The 17,439-nt window shown below is 28.6% G+C and overlaps 1 protein-coding gene across 1 annotated transcript in view; it reads right to left on the bottom strand.

The window, feature by feature from the left end:
- The window catches only part of LOC107452007 (BRISC complex subunit Abraxas 2), a 66,657-nt gene that overhangs the window by 46,002 nt on the left and 3,216 nt on the right, over positions 1-17,439 (bottom strand). Inside the window, exons 2-4 of the mRNA XM_016068281.4 lie at positions 12,815-12,905; positions 8,340-8,443; positions 6,778-6,989 (exon numbers count right to left, since the gene is read on the bottom strand). Of these exons, the coding sequence (XP_015923767.1) occupies positions 6,778-6,989; positions 8,340-8,443; positions 12,815-12,905 (407 nt within the window). The remainder of the gene's footprint in view (positions 1-6,777; positions 6,990-8,339; positions 8,444-12,814; positions 12,906-17,439) is intronic.

Here is a 17,439-nt window from a genome sequence, read left to right as displayed (position 1 = left end):
GGATATAGTGAACCAAAAAAGTGAGGAAGTTGGATATAGTGAACTTATTTCTGTCTTCGACTGATTTTTTTAAAAAATAAATTGTGATAATTTTGAAATTTCTACTTCAAATTAAATACATATACCAACTTTCAAAACCATCTATAGAGGGGAATGCAGCAATAAGCATTTTTTTTGTTTGCTTCTTTTATCTCACTTTCCCATCCCTAAACAAACCAAGGAGATGTTTCCAACCCAGGCAGACAATGCACCTGTAAGGTGTCACTGGGATCAATATGCATTTTTTTCAGAAAGAATGAGTAATTATTCATTATTGGTCAAAGAGTTGGACACTAATATGTGTTGATAAGGCCATCATTTCAACTCTTTTTTGCTCTCAGTTCAGTTAAAATAAATCCTGCAAACAAATGCCTCAAATTTAACTATGTCTAGCAGTAAACGTAATACGTTCTTCATTGATGATAAAATGGGCAAAATCAGAAAAATTTAAAATGGATGCAATCAAGCTGATATTTGCAGGGAATATAAACTTTCCAAATCTGCAGTTTGTAACATATGGAGAAAAAAAAGGCAATTAATAATTTCTGCTCATGAAAAAAATTTAGATGGTGGAAAAAAGTTGAGAAAAGCAGATCACAAGGATAATGAAAAAACATTGCTGAAGTGGTTCACCAATCGAAGAAGCCGCAATCTTCCAGTATCTAGCAAATGTCGATGAATTTGCTAAGCGATTTTATGAAACTACTTTTATGTGCTTGAATGGCAGGTTAGACAGGTTTAAAAAGCGGAATAACAGAAATTCAGGAAAAATTATCTGAAAGTCGGGAAGTGTTTCCATACCTGATGGTAAGGATTGCTCATCAGATAAAAAGTAAAAAAATTTTTGTACGCAAGACGAAGAGTAATGAAAAATAACACATTTTTTGCCGCTACATAATATTTTACAGTCATTTATTTGAATAATGTGTAATAAAAGGGAGGAGTTAAGGAACCATTAGTTAAATTGACTGCGTAACGGATATAGTGAACTCCCGGTAATAGTGAGCCGAAACTTCGGTCCCTTGAAGGTTCACGAATGTTTGTATGTGAAGGTTTGTATGTATATATATATATATATATATATATATACACACAATATATAAACTAATTACTTGGAACTCTAATGTTTCTAGGAGCATCTATTTAAATACCACTTTTAATGAAATGAACAGAATTAAAAGAATATGTAGTAATATTTATTTATCCAAAAAACAAATCGATAAACTCTTTCAAAATTTGATAAAAAAAAACAATGGATACCCAACTAAAGTAATAAAATTTTATTTAAAATCATTGAATTAATTGTATATTTTTGTAGATATATTTACTAAACTTTTTTTTTGTTAATTTATATAATTTTCCCATGTGCAAATCCATTTCGGGTAAATCCATTGCCAAAATTATTTACTAAATAATTTCTTTGTTAATTTGTTAATTTTTCCATGTGCAAATCCATTTCGGGAAAAACCGTGGTTAAAGTTATTTACTAAAAAAATTCCTTTACTAAATAATTTCCTTTGTTAATCTATAAAATTTTTCCATGTGCAAATCCGTGGGTAAAATTGTTTGCTAAAAATTTCTTTATTAATTTATAAAATTTTTCCATGCGCAAATCCATGGCTAGAATTTTTTTCTTTGTTAATTTTTCCATGTGCAAATCCATTTCGTGCAAATCTGTGGCTAAAATTATTAGCAAAACAGGCAGTTTATTTTTCTCTTTTCTATTTTATATTTTTTCTTAAATAAACATCTATTTCCTAAAACTATTTATGGTCAATTTTTAAAATTATCCAGTATAATATTACCTTGTGCACATCCATTTCGGGCCTATCCTTGGTAACTAACAAATCAATGCACAGAATAACAAATCACTCCAGCAGTGCAGTAAGAACGGCACTTTAAAACCCTCTAGTTACACTTAATTTGCGCTTTTGTTTTCATATTTTGTAATGTGGCAATCTTTATGCGAAAACATTTTTAAATCTGTCTTGAAGAATTTCCCGTCCATGTAAGTAGATCTGATTTCGCTACTCACTTTATAGTCAACTTTTATACTGTTTTTTCTTTTTATTTTATTTTATTTTCTGTTTTTACATGTTATTTTTACTTTTCATGTTCTATTTTATTTGCTGTAATTTTTGTAAAAAATTTTTTAAGTGCTCCTCACACTATTGTTTTAATATATTTTGCTTTGGCTTTATTTATACAATATCAGAAAGCACTCTGTTTTGCGGATATATCGTGTGGGCTGATGAAAAGATTATATCTTTTTTTCCCTGTATTTTTAAATAAAATTTCATCCTTTTTTTTATTATTATTAAACTGTTGTTTGTTATTTTTTTACTTATTATTCCCCCCCCCCTTCTTTCATATGTCTATAATTTTTCTTTGTTTTATCTTCATTTATATATATATATATATATATGTCAATTAACAAGAAAAAAGTGGAATTAAAATTACCTAAGATTATTTCAATCTGTGTATTCCAAAAGCTTTTATAAGCCAGGTAGAAGATACAAGAACTGACTAGTTTTAAATTACTAAATATACCTTAGATATTTATTAAATTTTTTTCATTCAGGTTTGTTTTTTATTATTATTATTTTTTTAATGTAGCTCTCTTTTTCTAGTGCTTCATAGTAATACTTCAACTTTTAGTTTTTTCTAGTTTCAAATTACCAAATTCTTAGTTCTTTGAAACATAGATTAAGGTAAAATTATTAGAAAATTAAGTGTCACCATTATTTATATATGCATGAGTGTTTCAGTTCTAGATATTCTGATCAAAACATAATAAACATAAATCAAAACTTTCCCCTACAATGGAATGCAAACAATCTTCATAACTTGCTACAATAATGAATCACAAGCGATAAGCAAGCTACACACATGACACAATGTTTTTTGACAATTTACAAATGACAGAAAGCCTGCAAAAATGGTTCTTTGTATACAACAAACAGCTATCATAATGTAACAGCTATCATCTATTATAAATAAAAATCAATTAGTTAGGGATATATTTTTTACCCTGAGAAAAATTTTGAAATTCCAACTCCAAAATAAAATATAAAAAAATAAACATACTTTTCTTGATTACAATTAGTCCATTATATGAATTATTACCCATTGCTCATGAGCAAAGGGTAATAACAATTGATTAAAACTGGTATTTTAGCAGATCAATAAATTTGAATCCTTTAACTCAAAATTATTTAATTTAAATTTGATGTTAAATTATGACTGTGATGAACAAGTGATTTACTTTCAACCGCAAAGGTCATCATATCAACAATAGACTGTACAATGGTAATTATCAAACTAGAAATGTTAAAAATGCTTATACATTAATTTAGGGCTCTGTTTAAATTATTTAATGACTGAATGGCTTTTATATAAAGCATAATAAAATGTAAAATACAAGTAAAGTGATGTAAAGCAGAAAATTTCTAAGAATGGTATATTAAAACAATTTCAAAGCATTTTTTAAGTTTAAAGTAAACAAAATTCAATAAATTTAAAATCTTCAAATATTTTGTTTTATCTGAAAGCTACAGAAACTGTTAGAGATGAAATCAAAATTTTAAACCTTTTCCAGTTAGTAAGGAAAATGCACTAAATAAATAATAAATTAAATAATTATTAATATATTGAATCAATGAATGCAAAAACCAGTCATATCCACTTATTTTCAAAATTGAGATTCTTCAATTTTTAAGTTTAGCTGATATAAATACATTGTTAAGAAGTAAAAAAATTCATGCCCTCCTACTTGGTGTAGAATATTTTGTGCAGTAAAATCTCAATTTAGTTTCTTTTTTTAAATATGTCATATTTTGGAGATGACCTGCTTTTGGCTGACATTTTTGCTAATGAAATTGTTTATATAACCAAACAATTAATGATTTATTCTTGTTATTCTGTTGACTTTTATTACACAATGAGAGATTCAGAGGTTAATAGATCTTTATATGGTATATACAAGAAAATCAAGAGGGATAAAAGTAATTATCAGTTATATAGGAGATGACTATAAATATGATACTTGATATTAAAAGTTGGTAGCTGGAGCATAATAAGGAGAGTAAATTGGGCAACCCAGGCCTTCCAGTCCCTACACCAAAAGTCAGATGCCTCCCAGCAATGAAAGCAACTGCAAACTGTACAAAAGTCCGAGCAATTCGCGGACACAAGGGAAGGCCCCGAGTCACACAAGATAAAAGCAACACTGTAGCATCAATGAGCAGAGGAGCCCAAAAGCCCTGGCCAAGCCACAGAGGCAGAGCTGCCAAACCGGCTGCAGACCACAGGATTAGTAGGGCTGACAACAGTGAGTCACACCACACAGCCCTCCGACCAGAAGGCCCAAAAGCCAAAAAGAACATAAAAGTCAGGCAAACAATTTTACAGAACGAAGATCAATGGGGATCTGCTAGGCGAGCTACAAAAGTAGGTGTCACTTCTGTCTTAATTCTCATTTGTATTTGTTATAGCCAATGGTCAGTCCCAATAGTTTGTTCCTCTTTGTATTCCTCGTACGGCTCTCTTGTATGACACACAGTTCTTGCTTACGGCTCTATGGTCTGCTCTCAGGTTTGAACCATACGTTAGGTTAGTCTCATTGCAGTTAACGCATTTCGTTTGTCCTTGGCAGGAATCCATTCGCTGTCCTGGTGCGTCACAGTTGAGTATGTTTCTTGATGGTTGTAATCTTTGTCCATATGGCCTAGAGGATAGCATTTATAACACCTGAGCGGTCCCAGGTACTCTTTTATTCTATAGCGCTTCCAACCAACGTTTACTCCATCGCATTTGAAAATTTTCTAAATTTTATTGGCTCAAGTGTGACTACCCAATGGTATCTTCTTTTACACCAGACTGGAAATGAGATTTCGAAGTCTCCTTCATTAAAATCATCGTTTCTGTCCCTAAGTTGTCTAGTTAGTCCTTTTTTGGTTAATGACTCTAGTAGCTCAAATATTATTCTGGGGCCCTTGGCACTATATTTCTGCTAGGCACTCAGGCCTTTTTTGCTGATTTGCTTTTTCATTATGGCTAAGTCATTACAAAAAATTTGCTATAAAATGCTCCTATGGAAAAGCAATAAAGAAATAATAGTTTCAGGTGTCCCATCATAGAAATTTTACTTGTAATAGTACTACACCTGATGAAGTTGGAAGTATCTCCTTTCATTGACTATTATAATATTTACTCTGTACAAAAAAAGTATCTCAAAAGTAGCAACATAACCAGTTAAGGAAGCATATTTCAGAAAAGTTGCCGCGAACAACAAGAGAAGTACAGGCATCAGAAAATGTTTTACAATATAAACCAAATGAGTTTTATTTTTCAATGAAGAAATTTGTAAAGGGCCCAGCCCAAATATTCATTTTCCAAAAGATTTCTGATCCTACCCAAATATTCATATATATGTAGTCTAAGACTTAAATAAAGTCTTTATTTTATTTCTAAATGCCAAATTATTAAGATTTTTGCTTGTTAAAAATAATAAATAGTACTTTTTTTAAGGTTTTGTTCAAAAACCGGTCATCACTAATTCTAATAATTTTTAAATTAAAAAATTAGGTGATGTTATTGTACAACTGCATTAGAATATTTCGTAACTAGCTATATTTTAATATTAAAAAATATTTTTAAAAAACCTCAACACATCAAGATGATACTTAACTATTCGGTTTTTTGCTTCAGCTATAAAATTAGTTGATGGAGATGACCGGTTATCAAACTCATAGATTCAAATAGATTTAATGCTTTTTGTAATTACTTCTACAGGAGTCTACAGGATTGGATTACTTCTACAGGATTGGATGAAAATGTAATTGAAAGATACTATTTTAACAAATAAGCATAAGTTTTGCATATTTATTTATGGAAATCGTGATTTTAACTTTAATTTAATACTGGCATTTATTTTAAAAAATATTAGTTCATACAAGACTCGAATTATATAAAAAAAGAAATATTCAACTGAGTGCAAAGATTTAAATTTAATCTAAAGAAGATTACATTTTCCATAAAATTGTAAGAAAAGTAAAAATTCTGAAACCAAGTGTAATATATATATGTTGGCTTGACTAAATAAAACAGAAATAATCTCTACAATAAGAAAAAACCGCATAGAAAGGTTAAAATGCCTTTCACAAATTGACCATAAACTTTTGCACGCCATAAACTTCTGACCATAAACTTCTATTAAAAAATCAACACAAAAATATGGTAAAAATATTGATTTATCATTTCGTATGGGATTCAAAAATAAAATTTTAAGAAAATGTATTTTGTGAAACTACCGTTTTTGTGAAGGTTGAATTTGAATTTGTGAAGATAAACTGTAGTAAATTTGACCTGGACAGACCCCTGTTCTAGTATCTTAAACTTATACTTATCCCAAGCTGTAATAAAGAAAGCTTAATCACTGAGAAATATTTACAATATGGTATGGTTATTTTTTCAAAACAGAGAAAAACAAATATAATGAAAATTACCATATCCTTGAAGCTTACTATGATGCAATATTGCAATTGAAAATTCACCAGAATTAATTTTAGTTTTAAAACATCTTATTATTTATTAATGTATATTATATATATATATATATATATTTAAATACACCTCCTAAATTATAAAGTTAGTTTCAAATATACACTTTCTTGCATTGATAGTTTCTGCAGCAGTCCTGTATAAAGCAGTCTTATTAAAAGAAAACTATATTATTACCTATCGGGTCTTTCAACATAGAAAGCATAATCATAAGTGTGTGTTGCTCCACTCTCAGATGCAGAAGACCCAAAGACTCCATAAATAAAGAAATTGTCTCCAATTGCTAAATTTCCAGAAAAAGCTCTCATCAAATTGCGATGCACAATAGCTTCACGTGCAGAGGGATAAGGAGGAACATTGCGGCGAAATCGATACCACCCAATAACAGACTGGAAAGAATTACAATATGACAATTAGAAATGCCTACAAATGATAAATGCCTTATGAATAATAATGCTATACAGCATGCAACAGTTGAAGCAATCAATTTTTACTATAACAATGATCGAAGTATTCTTCCTGTAAATGGACGACTCTCGTAAACGGACAATAGTTTCGGTCCCAAGAGTGTCCACTTAACCGATATTTTACTATATATTAATTTTAAAGCAATTAGCTATAAAAGAATTTTTTAGCATCATCAAAATCAGTTTTCAAATAGAATAAAATTAGATTTTAAAAAAATTCTTAAAAAAATTACTTATTTAAAATTTCAAATCACATTTTACTACTTTTAACAGGGCATCTGCTACATTTTAGATTTTCAAATTCATGATTTTTCATAACTTTAGTGAATAATTCCAAGAATTTTTCATGACTTTCCGAAGTTACTATTTTCTCCACAAAATACAACAATAAATTTAAAAAGCTTTATAATAACATTAATTAAAATGATAAGTATACCCAAAACTGTTATACTCTGTATCTTATTACTTATTGTTTTTAAACATAAAAAACAGAGTAAAGGAAAAGTTGAAGCAATAAAATAGCTGAAAAAAATATAAAAGCAAATAACTAAATACTGTTAGATATATGTAGTTATTTAAAGCTGTTAATTATGTCCGTCTTCAAAGCGTAATATAAAATGTCTAAACTAGAATTTTAAATTGATAAAATAAAAAATAAATAGATAAAAAAAATTCTGAAATCACAGGAGTTAAAAATATAATTTGCCTTAGAAATGATGTTCTTTCTTTCATACTTTGAAAGAACACTATAATTTTCAAAGAACAAGATAAAAACATTTTATACTTTAATAGAATATGACTATGAGAGTGGATTTTGCTACAAATTTTAGATATTTGGAACATTGAAACACTGTTAAATTGGGGGGGGGATTCCATTTTAAAAATTAAGATTTTTCGGCAACCTAAAACTATGACTTTCCATGATTTTTTTAAAAAATAGATAAAATCATGACATTTCACGACAAATTTTGTTCAATACCGAAATCCATGACTTTCTAGGTGAGCAGATATCCTGTTTAAAGTTTTGAGGAAAAATTCATAGAAGTTCTAAATATTACTTCTATCATTCCTAATCTAATAAATAAACATTTTATTTTTGACCTTTTTAGAAAGATATTTTTCTATTTATATACAATTTTTAACGATTATATAAAAAATTTTAAAATTTTTATAGTATGTAATTAAATTTTACAAGGCAAAATACAAAATTTGAGCAAAATAAATTGAATTTGAAACATATGAATTAGTTTCAATCAAAATTAGTTTAATTACCTTTATTCTGTCACCTAGAAAATTTTTGATGAAGTCTAAGTTAATTACACCTTTGCTATCATAGAATGATAGAAAGCTACCACATGGATAAGCAGAAAAGACACCTGAAAAAAAAATGAGGAGGTTAATTTAAAAGCAGGTTTTGAAATCAAAACTATTTCAAATCGAAAGAAATTACTTTATTTCAGACTCAGTTCAGGTCAGATTCAAAATGGAAAAAAAAAATTTATTCGGATGTGAAAAATCATTAATATTATACATTAGCAAAAATTTATAGGTAGACCCCACACAAAAATAAATTTAAAAAAAAAAAAAGAAGCTACATGGAACTTTAAAAAGCCTTTTTTTTCCAGTCAAATCTCTGAGCAACAGATCCTTGCAGGACTAATTCTAATTGACCAATGTTAAGAAGTGGCCACTATTCAGAGTAATAAAAAAAATGTCAAAAGATAAAATATAAAAAATCCCGAACAATAGATCAAATTCACTAAAATAATGACCTAATAATAAGAAATTTTTATTTTAAACAGCATAGGCTTCTGCATGTGTATGAGAGTCCAGGTAGCTGAGGAAAAAACCGCAGAATGAATCACAAGATCAAAATTAAAAGGACAGAAAAAGTAAAATAGTTCATTAACTACTTTCTTATTGATTGCAACTGTAAAAAAAAAATCAATGAAAAGCAAATAATTTTGTCAGACATACAAAAAAAGGAAACAATAATGGCAAAAGTTTCAGGGCATTTTCATTTTTATTTCAAATATATGTTTCAGCTCTCTGAGGAAATAAACCAAAACATAATTACAATGTACAGTTTTTTTCCTTATTTATGCAAAAGGCCAGTTTATTTCTTTTAGGGTTTCTGTGTTTTTTTCTACATGATACAAATCAACTTTTTTTTCACTCTTGAATGCTCGGATTACTTACTTTTATTTGTCAAAACTATTTAACTTAATATTTTTATTTAAAAAACGTCTTTGTTACAAAGCATGCGAAAATTAATAACTGACTAAGACTTTGAAATATAACTTATTTAATTTCTTTTTTGTAGTGATTGAGAGATGAATTCTGAATATATATTTATCTAATTTTTCTATTTTGGATATTATTTTAAAAATTATTACGAAACTGTTTTGAGAAGTGAATTATTAAATAATACATAAAAATTAAGAAGTTAAAAAAAGGGTGTTTTCAGAATAGTTTATCAGCAAGATTTATTACTTGCATAGTAACTAAAAAGTGTAATGCCAATCATGTGAAATCTAGGTAGTCCCGTTTTTTCTTACAAATCTTTTCATTTGTTATAAATTATACGTCATACATTAGTAAAAAATATCAAAATCTTTCTCCAAAATAAAAGTAAAATTTCTTAACAGATGTATTTAAGAGGACAAATAAACACATAATTTACTTTAAAGTTAATGAATGGAATTTTTTGAAGTACTGTATACATTCCTGAAATGAAATGCACATTGCTTTCTGTTGCATGTTCATTTGCATTTTTCAAGGTATGAATTTTTTATGTATCTAAGATAGTACAAAAAATTATCATTTTTTATCTTTTTTACTTTTTGCTTTTTAAATGAATGAAAAAAGGTAATAAATTTTAAACATTTGCTTTCTAAAATTTCCAAGTAAATAATTGACGATTTTAATGAACATGCAGGAAGGCTCATTAAATTTAATTAATGACATATGTACGAATAAACATAAAATGAACAACTAGTACCTACAATATGCATTCATGTTTCTTTAATAAATGATTGCATCTATTGCAATTAATCTTTCTTTCGTAATTAACAAAATTTGAACCAAATAAAATATATTATCAAACAAAAATAAAATTCACAAATATAACATATATTTTTAGTATTCTTTAAAATATAAAATACAGTCAGCCCTCGATACAAGGTCATCCACATATAAGGTCACTTTTCCAAAGTCCCGACTCACTGAATAGGAATGCTTTGTTACAGATTATCGGATATGTGGTCAAGTTTTAAAAATCGTTATCGCTTATAAGGTCATTTTTATCTGAGGCGAGGGGCTCTTTTCTAACAAAAGCCTAGTTAACTTCTTTACAAGGCAATTACCCCTCTCGAGTTCAAGGAAAATGTTGCAGTTTGTGAAGAAGCGAAAAGTTGTTTTCATAGCAGACACAGCTCATAACATCCCACAGTTAGCCTCAATTGACATTTTTGTCTAAAAAAAGTGGGTATAATGGATGAAATAATTTAAATTAAGAAAATTAGTAAATAATTTAAATTAGTGAAATTAAAACAATTATTGAAGAAAAAATTTCCAGCTTTTCTTTAAAACTCCCTGATTTTTCCAGGTTTTTATCCAAATTTTCCTGATTTTTTCAGGTTTTTTCCAGTATAAAAAAATTCACTGATAATTCCAGGTTTTCCAGGTGGGTGGCCACCCTGTCCAATTTCTGAAATTGTTTCACACGTTGTGGACAGTGAGGACAATGACAGTGATCCTGAGACTGTAGCTGTAACCCAAGCGGAAGCCTTCAATGCAATAAATGCTATACGAAATCTTTTTACAAACCATGAGGGACATTTTAAGAAGTTACAAAATCTACAAAACATTGTTCGAAAAAGGGAACTAAAAGCGAAACAGGCCTGCATAAATGATTATTTTAAAAAAAGGTAAGATGTAATGTATGTATGTACACTTTGAGGAAATTTGTAAACAGCTTTATTTTAAATTAAAAAAAATTTTAAAAATCTAACTTTTTTTAATTCTTTTCTAATTCTGCTAAAATATATTGACTTAAATATTTAATTTATGGCCGATCGTTTTCGTTTGTATCACCATTTTTAAGAAATCATAATGTGTACTATTTACGTGTTTAGTTATGAACTGCTAATGATTCGGTTAAAAGGGTACCCCGCTTATAAGGTCACTTTTGCGATATCCCTTAGGGAGACCTTATATCGAGGTCTAACTGTATAAATTTAATCCTAGGTGTCATGACAATTTCATTAAACTAAGAATTCAAAATATCAGAAAGTGAGTATCCTTAGTCTATAATAGAAATCTTATAATAATAATAGAAATCTTATAAAATAAAATTGGGAATATTTAGGTCAAATCTTTTAAAATACTCGTCACAGACAATTTTCTTTTCAACTGAAAAAATTTTTTGTTCATTCTTTGTCTAAAAATATCATAGTCATCTTGAAATACTGAATCATGGATCTGTCCAGACATTTTGTGAACGGTCCGTTTTTTGTAAAATTGTGAAAAAATTACTCACATTCTTTCAACCAGGGTCCTCTTTTATGAATTTGTGCAAATAGGGTCCGGTTATTGCAAAACTTTTTCAAGGAGTTTTTAAATTGTAAAGACANAGTTTCTAAATTGCAAAGACATACAAGATTATGCTCAATGCTGTAAAATTATAATTAAAAAAATTAAATTTTAAAAAATAAACAGCAAATGCATCTACTAAATAAGCGATGCAACATACAAATATTTGGCATTTAGCCGACTGCTGAACGCAGAATATTAATTTCGGACGAATAAAGGAAGAAGCGTCTGCGGAAGACAAAATTTAGTTCGTTTACGTCTGTCTTTCTCCCCACCCTCCTGGGAAGGGTTTATTCGATTAACAAAACAATAATGAAGATAAACAAATTTGTGAAGGGTCCGATTAAAAGATAAACTATTTTGTGAAGGGTCCGTTTCTAAGTTAAAATATTTTGTGAAGGGTCCGTTAACGGACCCAAATTTCTTCTAAACAGACCCCTGTGAATATACATCTGTTGGTGTATTTTAGCACACCCTGAAGGGTTTACAATCCAAATAAATTATGCAATTAGTGTAATGTGTATGCATATTGCACATAATTTGTTTAAAAGATAATATATTATAATTTAGTAAAATGCTTTTTCTAATCATGTACTATATTTTCTCATGCTTAATTATAAATTTTGTTTGCAAAAAACAGATTACTGAAATACGATTTTCTTCATATAATTTTGTATAAAATGTGACAAAGTTAAATTTTAAAACAAAAAGTTTATATTTTCAAAGAACAACATAGCTTGAAAATTGCAGAGAAAATGCATTTGGAATAATAGATTGTGAGAAAAAAAACTGATTGGTCGGCATTAAGATCAGTTTTTTCAAGCGGAATTCATTTGAAAAACCTGCTGGGTTTTTCCGGACTGGGCCCACCTTGACAAACCTTGTAAAAGGCTTAAATAAATGGAGATATGGCATTTTAAATCACTGCCAGTAAGAGGAAAAAATACTTTCAATTAAATTTAAAAATTTATAAGTAAAAGCGATAGAATTATTTTTTACTGATTATTTCATTTTTTTATATTTATTTTATTTTTTATTATTTTCATGAATATTTCAGATGTGCTCTGCTTAATTTGACATAAACAGTTAAAATTCAAATACAGCTGATGAAATATTATTTGTAAGGAAAAGTATTTATTCTAAAATATACATACTTATCATAAGGTCTTCCTCAGTATTGCACATTGATTGATCATTAATCTCAAAACGAATTGATTTATAACTTCTTCCAATTAAGAAACCCTCCTAAAAATTGAAATTTTTGAATTATTTTAAGGCAATATTGTTTAAGATAAACAATACTAACAATATAAATGATTAAAAAATAAGTCTTTAATGAGATGCCTAATTTTTTTCTTTTTAATTTATAATTGTATAATGAAATGCTTAAATAAAAAGAAAGACATGTTATTTAAAAGAAAGCACATTTTGAATTTTTATTGCTTTTCAAAGATGCAGATAGCAGATACTGATCAAAGATAAAAGAAAATACTAATTTAAAAAATAATAGCAAATACTAAATTATTTAGAACATTAAATTGATTTAAATTAAATCACTTGATTTTTAAATAAAAAGTAATTGAATTAAACCAAAAACATCAGATGCATTTTTCTTTCAGGAATTAGGACAATGTAGCTGGTGGTTGCCTACATATGTTTGCAAAATAATCATTTTGGGTTAAAATTGTAACAAAACAAAATGTTTGTTTTTCACTTTTCTATATTGATAGCAGAAATCTAAAAAAAATGTCTTTATTTATCTCTTTTTGAGTAATATTGCTCATTTAAATATGAAAGAAAATTCTTTGTTTGCACCCCCAAGACAGAACTGCGGTGACATTGGCGCAGAAAGTTACAGAATTTTTGCAGAAAGATTTTTTATTTAGGAAAGAAAAAATTTTGGTTTTCCTTTCTGCATAATTTTTAAGAAGAAAAAAAAAATTCTGTAGAATTTTTTTTTAAAGATGTCTTTTTTGCACATCAGAGAGGAAAGAAATAATCATGATTTTTCTATTCTTATTTGGGATTTTAAAAAAAAAATCTATAATGATTGGCTTCAGCTAGAATTTATTATTTTCTGTATATAAATTTATTTCAAATGGATATGCACCTCAAAGTTATAGTATACAATGATATAATACAATAATGTAATTTATAACTAAGATTTTAATATTTAATTAACAATTATCAGCTCATATTGAAAATCTAATACATTTATCAGTTTCTTAAGTTTTTAATATTAAGAAGATTTTACCACACACAGTTATGAGAATAGTTAGTTTTACAATTAGGTGATAGCTTACATCATATCACTTGTCCAATGGTTTGTTATTTGCTGACATACATGTATACTACCCTACAATAATGGAAGAAACACTTTGAGTGTTTGACATTTTTTAAATTTCTCAAGAAATACTTAAAGAATTATTTTATAACTTAAGAGATGTTCAGTTCAAGCAATTTTTAGACTTAGCAAGGAGATTTAAAGTTTTCAGAGGTTTGGGATACAGACAATAAATTATGAAAGAAAACAAGTATTTTTTAACACCCAATGCCAGAAAATCAAGCAATAAGCTAGACTTCCATTAATAGCAGCATAAAATTTATTCTATTTAATAGCAGCATAAAATTTTGTAAACCAAAAGTAAATATTTATGGAGATATAGACATTTTTATGAAGGAAAAAAAAACTAATTTTTTTGCTATAACCAGGGTTGGCAGGTTTTTGACATGTGACAGTTTTTGNTTTTGACGTCAAAAACCCAACCCTGGCTATAACTTTATAAATATGCAATGGAATCAAACAATATTTTTGGAGCAATATGATAAAGCTAAAAAATGTACAAGATATAAGTATTTAAGGCATTTCTTTTGAACAGTATTTGGAAACTTAAAAAAAAAAAAAAAAGTTTGATTTAAATATTTTAAAACTTTCTGTAATTTCTGAAGGAAAAATCAAAACTATCATGGATTTTCCTGAAATTTCATTTTGTACCATTAAACAAAATTTATTAAAAATTAGAGTGGTATTGTGGGGGCTCATTTCCCCCACAATGCCACTCAAAAAGTATGTTTTCCTCCCTTATACCATCACATTTTGGCTTCAGGACGATTATTGTATGGTATTATCATTTGTTATTAAATTTTCCTTTAGGGAAACAAAATAAAATTTGTGGCAAACTCCTGATCATTTTGAGCTTTCCTTTAAAAACTACTAAGAAAACTGCTTGAAATTTTGAAGATATTCAAATCAAACTTTTTTCATTAGTTACCAAATTTCAATACAAAATTAGAAAAAAATATTTAAAAAATTTTCTGTGCATGCTCAGTGTAACCGAACTACCTTCAATATTTATATCTTGTGCAGTTTTTAACAAATTTTTTCCAGAAATTTTAAATAAATAATTTTTTAATTTATTTTAAATATTTCCAAAAACTTTTGCTTGATTCCATTCAATATTTATAAAGTTGTAGCAAAAAAAAATGTAAGGCAAAAAAATTAGTTTTTGATAAAAATATCCATATTTCCATAAATATTTACTCTAAGTTTATGAAATTTTATACAGTTATTTCAATTATCAACTTTAGTAATAGATACAAGTTACAAGCTTATTGTTTGATTTTCTGACATAGGGTGTTCAAAAACATTTCTTTTCTTTCATAATTTATTGTCAGTCTCCCAAACCTCTGAAAGCTTCAAACCGTATTCCCAAGTATAAAAAAATGGACTAAACATCTATAAAGTTATAAATTAATCCTTTAAGTATTTCTTGAGAAATTTAAAAAAGAATATCAAAAACTCAAAGTATCTTCTTCCATTATTGTTGGGTAGTGTAGTATATTATATATATATACACACACACACAGTGAAACCTCCGTTGAGCGGACACTCTCGGGACCCAAAAAATTGTCCGTTTACGAGAGTTGTCCGTTTAGGGGACGGGTATACATTGATAAAGAATACTCAAGCCATAAATTGCTTTAAGAATAATTGCAATGATTTAGAAATAATTAAATATATAAGAACTATTCACATTGACATTTATTAAAACGTAACAAAATTATAATATTTATAATACAAAAAGAGAAGATTAAGAAACACATGCCTCTATTTTCTTTTTTCCAGTTGAAAAGAAAGATGGGATAGAAGTTTGTTTTAAGTGACTGCAATAAAAAGGTAGGCATGGTCTATAACTCCGTCCCCACATTGGTGACCTTCGGACGTGATCTGAACATGCAGTAAGGCCCACTTTGATCTGGTAACGCCTACTTTGTTGGATGAACAGTTGACTTGCTACTCGTGACTGTGACATAATCAACCTCCACACGCTGTTGCTACTCGTCTCGTCGCGATTAAACACAATGTCTGCCAGCATACACTCGACTGCTAATGGCAACACAGGAGCGACTACGATTGTGAAGTTAATACACCTCTCACATTCAGCAATCAAACACTCGGTGACCTTAAAACCAGCTCTCCCGGTACTTCATAAGTACAGCAACTAGTGGTATCTGTTCATCGAATCCTATCCCTGATAAAATTCTAGTGGGGGAGTATTGTGGTGTAACTACCACTACCACTATGAAATTTAAACATCAATTCACTGGTATATAAGAAAAGCTAACTTGATTCAATCATTCCAGTAAACACCAAAAATAATAACTATCTAATTGCATTCTATGCGGACGACACGGCAATAGCCATGCGTTCCATGAATCCAAACCAGTCTGTCGTTAATCTCAATAAACTTATGCCACCTATAGAAAATTGGTGTATTGAAAATAAAGTTGCTATAAACACTGGTAAATCCAATCTAATGGTCATCAGAAGGAAAAAGAGATTTAAAAACAATAATAGCAATGTTACTCTATTCAATAATCAAATACCAATTACAAATAAGGCCAATTACCTAGGCCAGGGGTGGCGAACCTTTATACACCAACGTGCCATTTTTTCTAAAAAATTGCTTAATGAGGTCATAAATGTGCCGTCAAATAATTTAATAATGGGATTTAATTAATGGGAAAATAATAATACTTAACACTATCAACTCAAAACTCTTTATTTACATTGAAAATAAATACATTTTGACATGTCTTAAAACAACTTAAAGTAACATCAGTGTGACTTCTGTTGTTGCAGATTCGATGACAAATAACTTATGTTAGGTTTTAAAATGTTAGTTTAAGCAGGACTGTTAATTTTTTTTGCTAGTTGTTTATTGCTGGCTTGTTTTTTTTAGTATTAATTGTTAATTTTTTATTAATAATTGTTTATTATTTTGTTTGTTTTTGTGAATTTTAATTTAATTGTTACATATGCTTCATAGTGTAATAACATTTGTGTAATAGCAATTCATTGTGTAATAACAATTGTGATCGGTGGCGTGCCCAAAATATTGTGCATCGTGCCATATATGGCACGCGTGCCATTGGTTCGCCATCCCTGACCTAGGCCTATGCATAAATGATAAACACACATGGAACCTCCATATAGATAAAACAGTAAATAAAGCCTATGCTGCCTATAGCTGCATTAGACCACTACTGAACTCTAACTCAGCACTTCCACTTAACCTAAAGAGGCTACTGTATTTACAATGCATTGGACCGATACTGAGATACGCCAGCCCTGCTTGGGGCTGCACAAGGCCAAACCAAATTAAAAAAACTGGATATAGCGCAAAATAAAATTTTACGACGTATCACTGGAGCACATTCCCACCTCCCAAACTCTTCCATCAGGAATGACTTAAAAATAGACAGCATTAGTGAATAT

The sequence above is a fragment of the Parasteatoda tepidariorum genome, chromosome X1, assembly GCF_043381705.1.
Source record: "Parasteatoda tepidariorum isolate YZ-2023 chromosome X1, CAS_Ptep_4.0, whole genome shotgun sequence".
In the NCBI taxonomy this organism is placed as follows: Eukaryota; Metazoa; Arthropoda; class Arachnida; order Araneae; family Theridiidae; genus Parasteatoda; species Parasteatoda tepidariorum.
The sequence above is the reverse complement of the archived record's forward strand: the minus strand, read 5'-3'. Positions and strand labels throughout refer to the sequence as shown.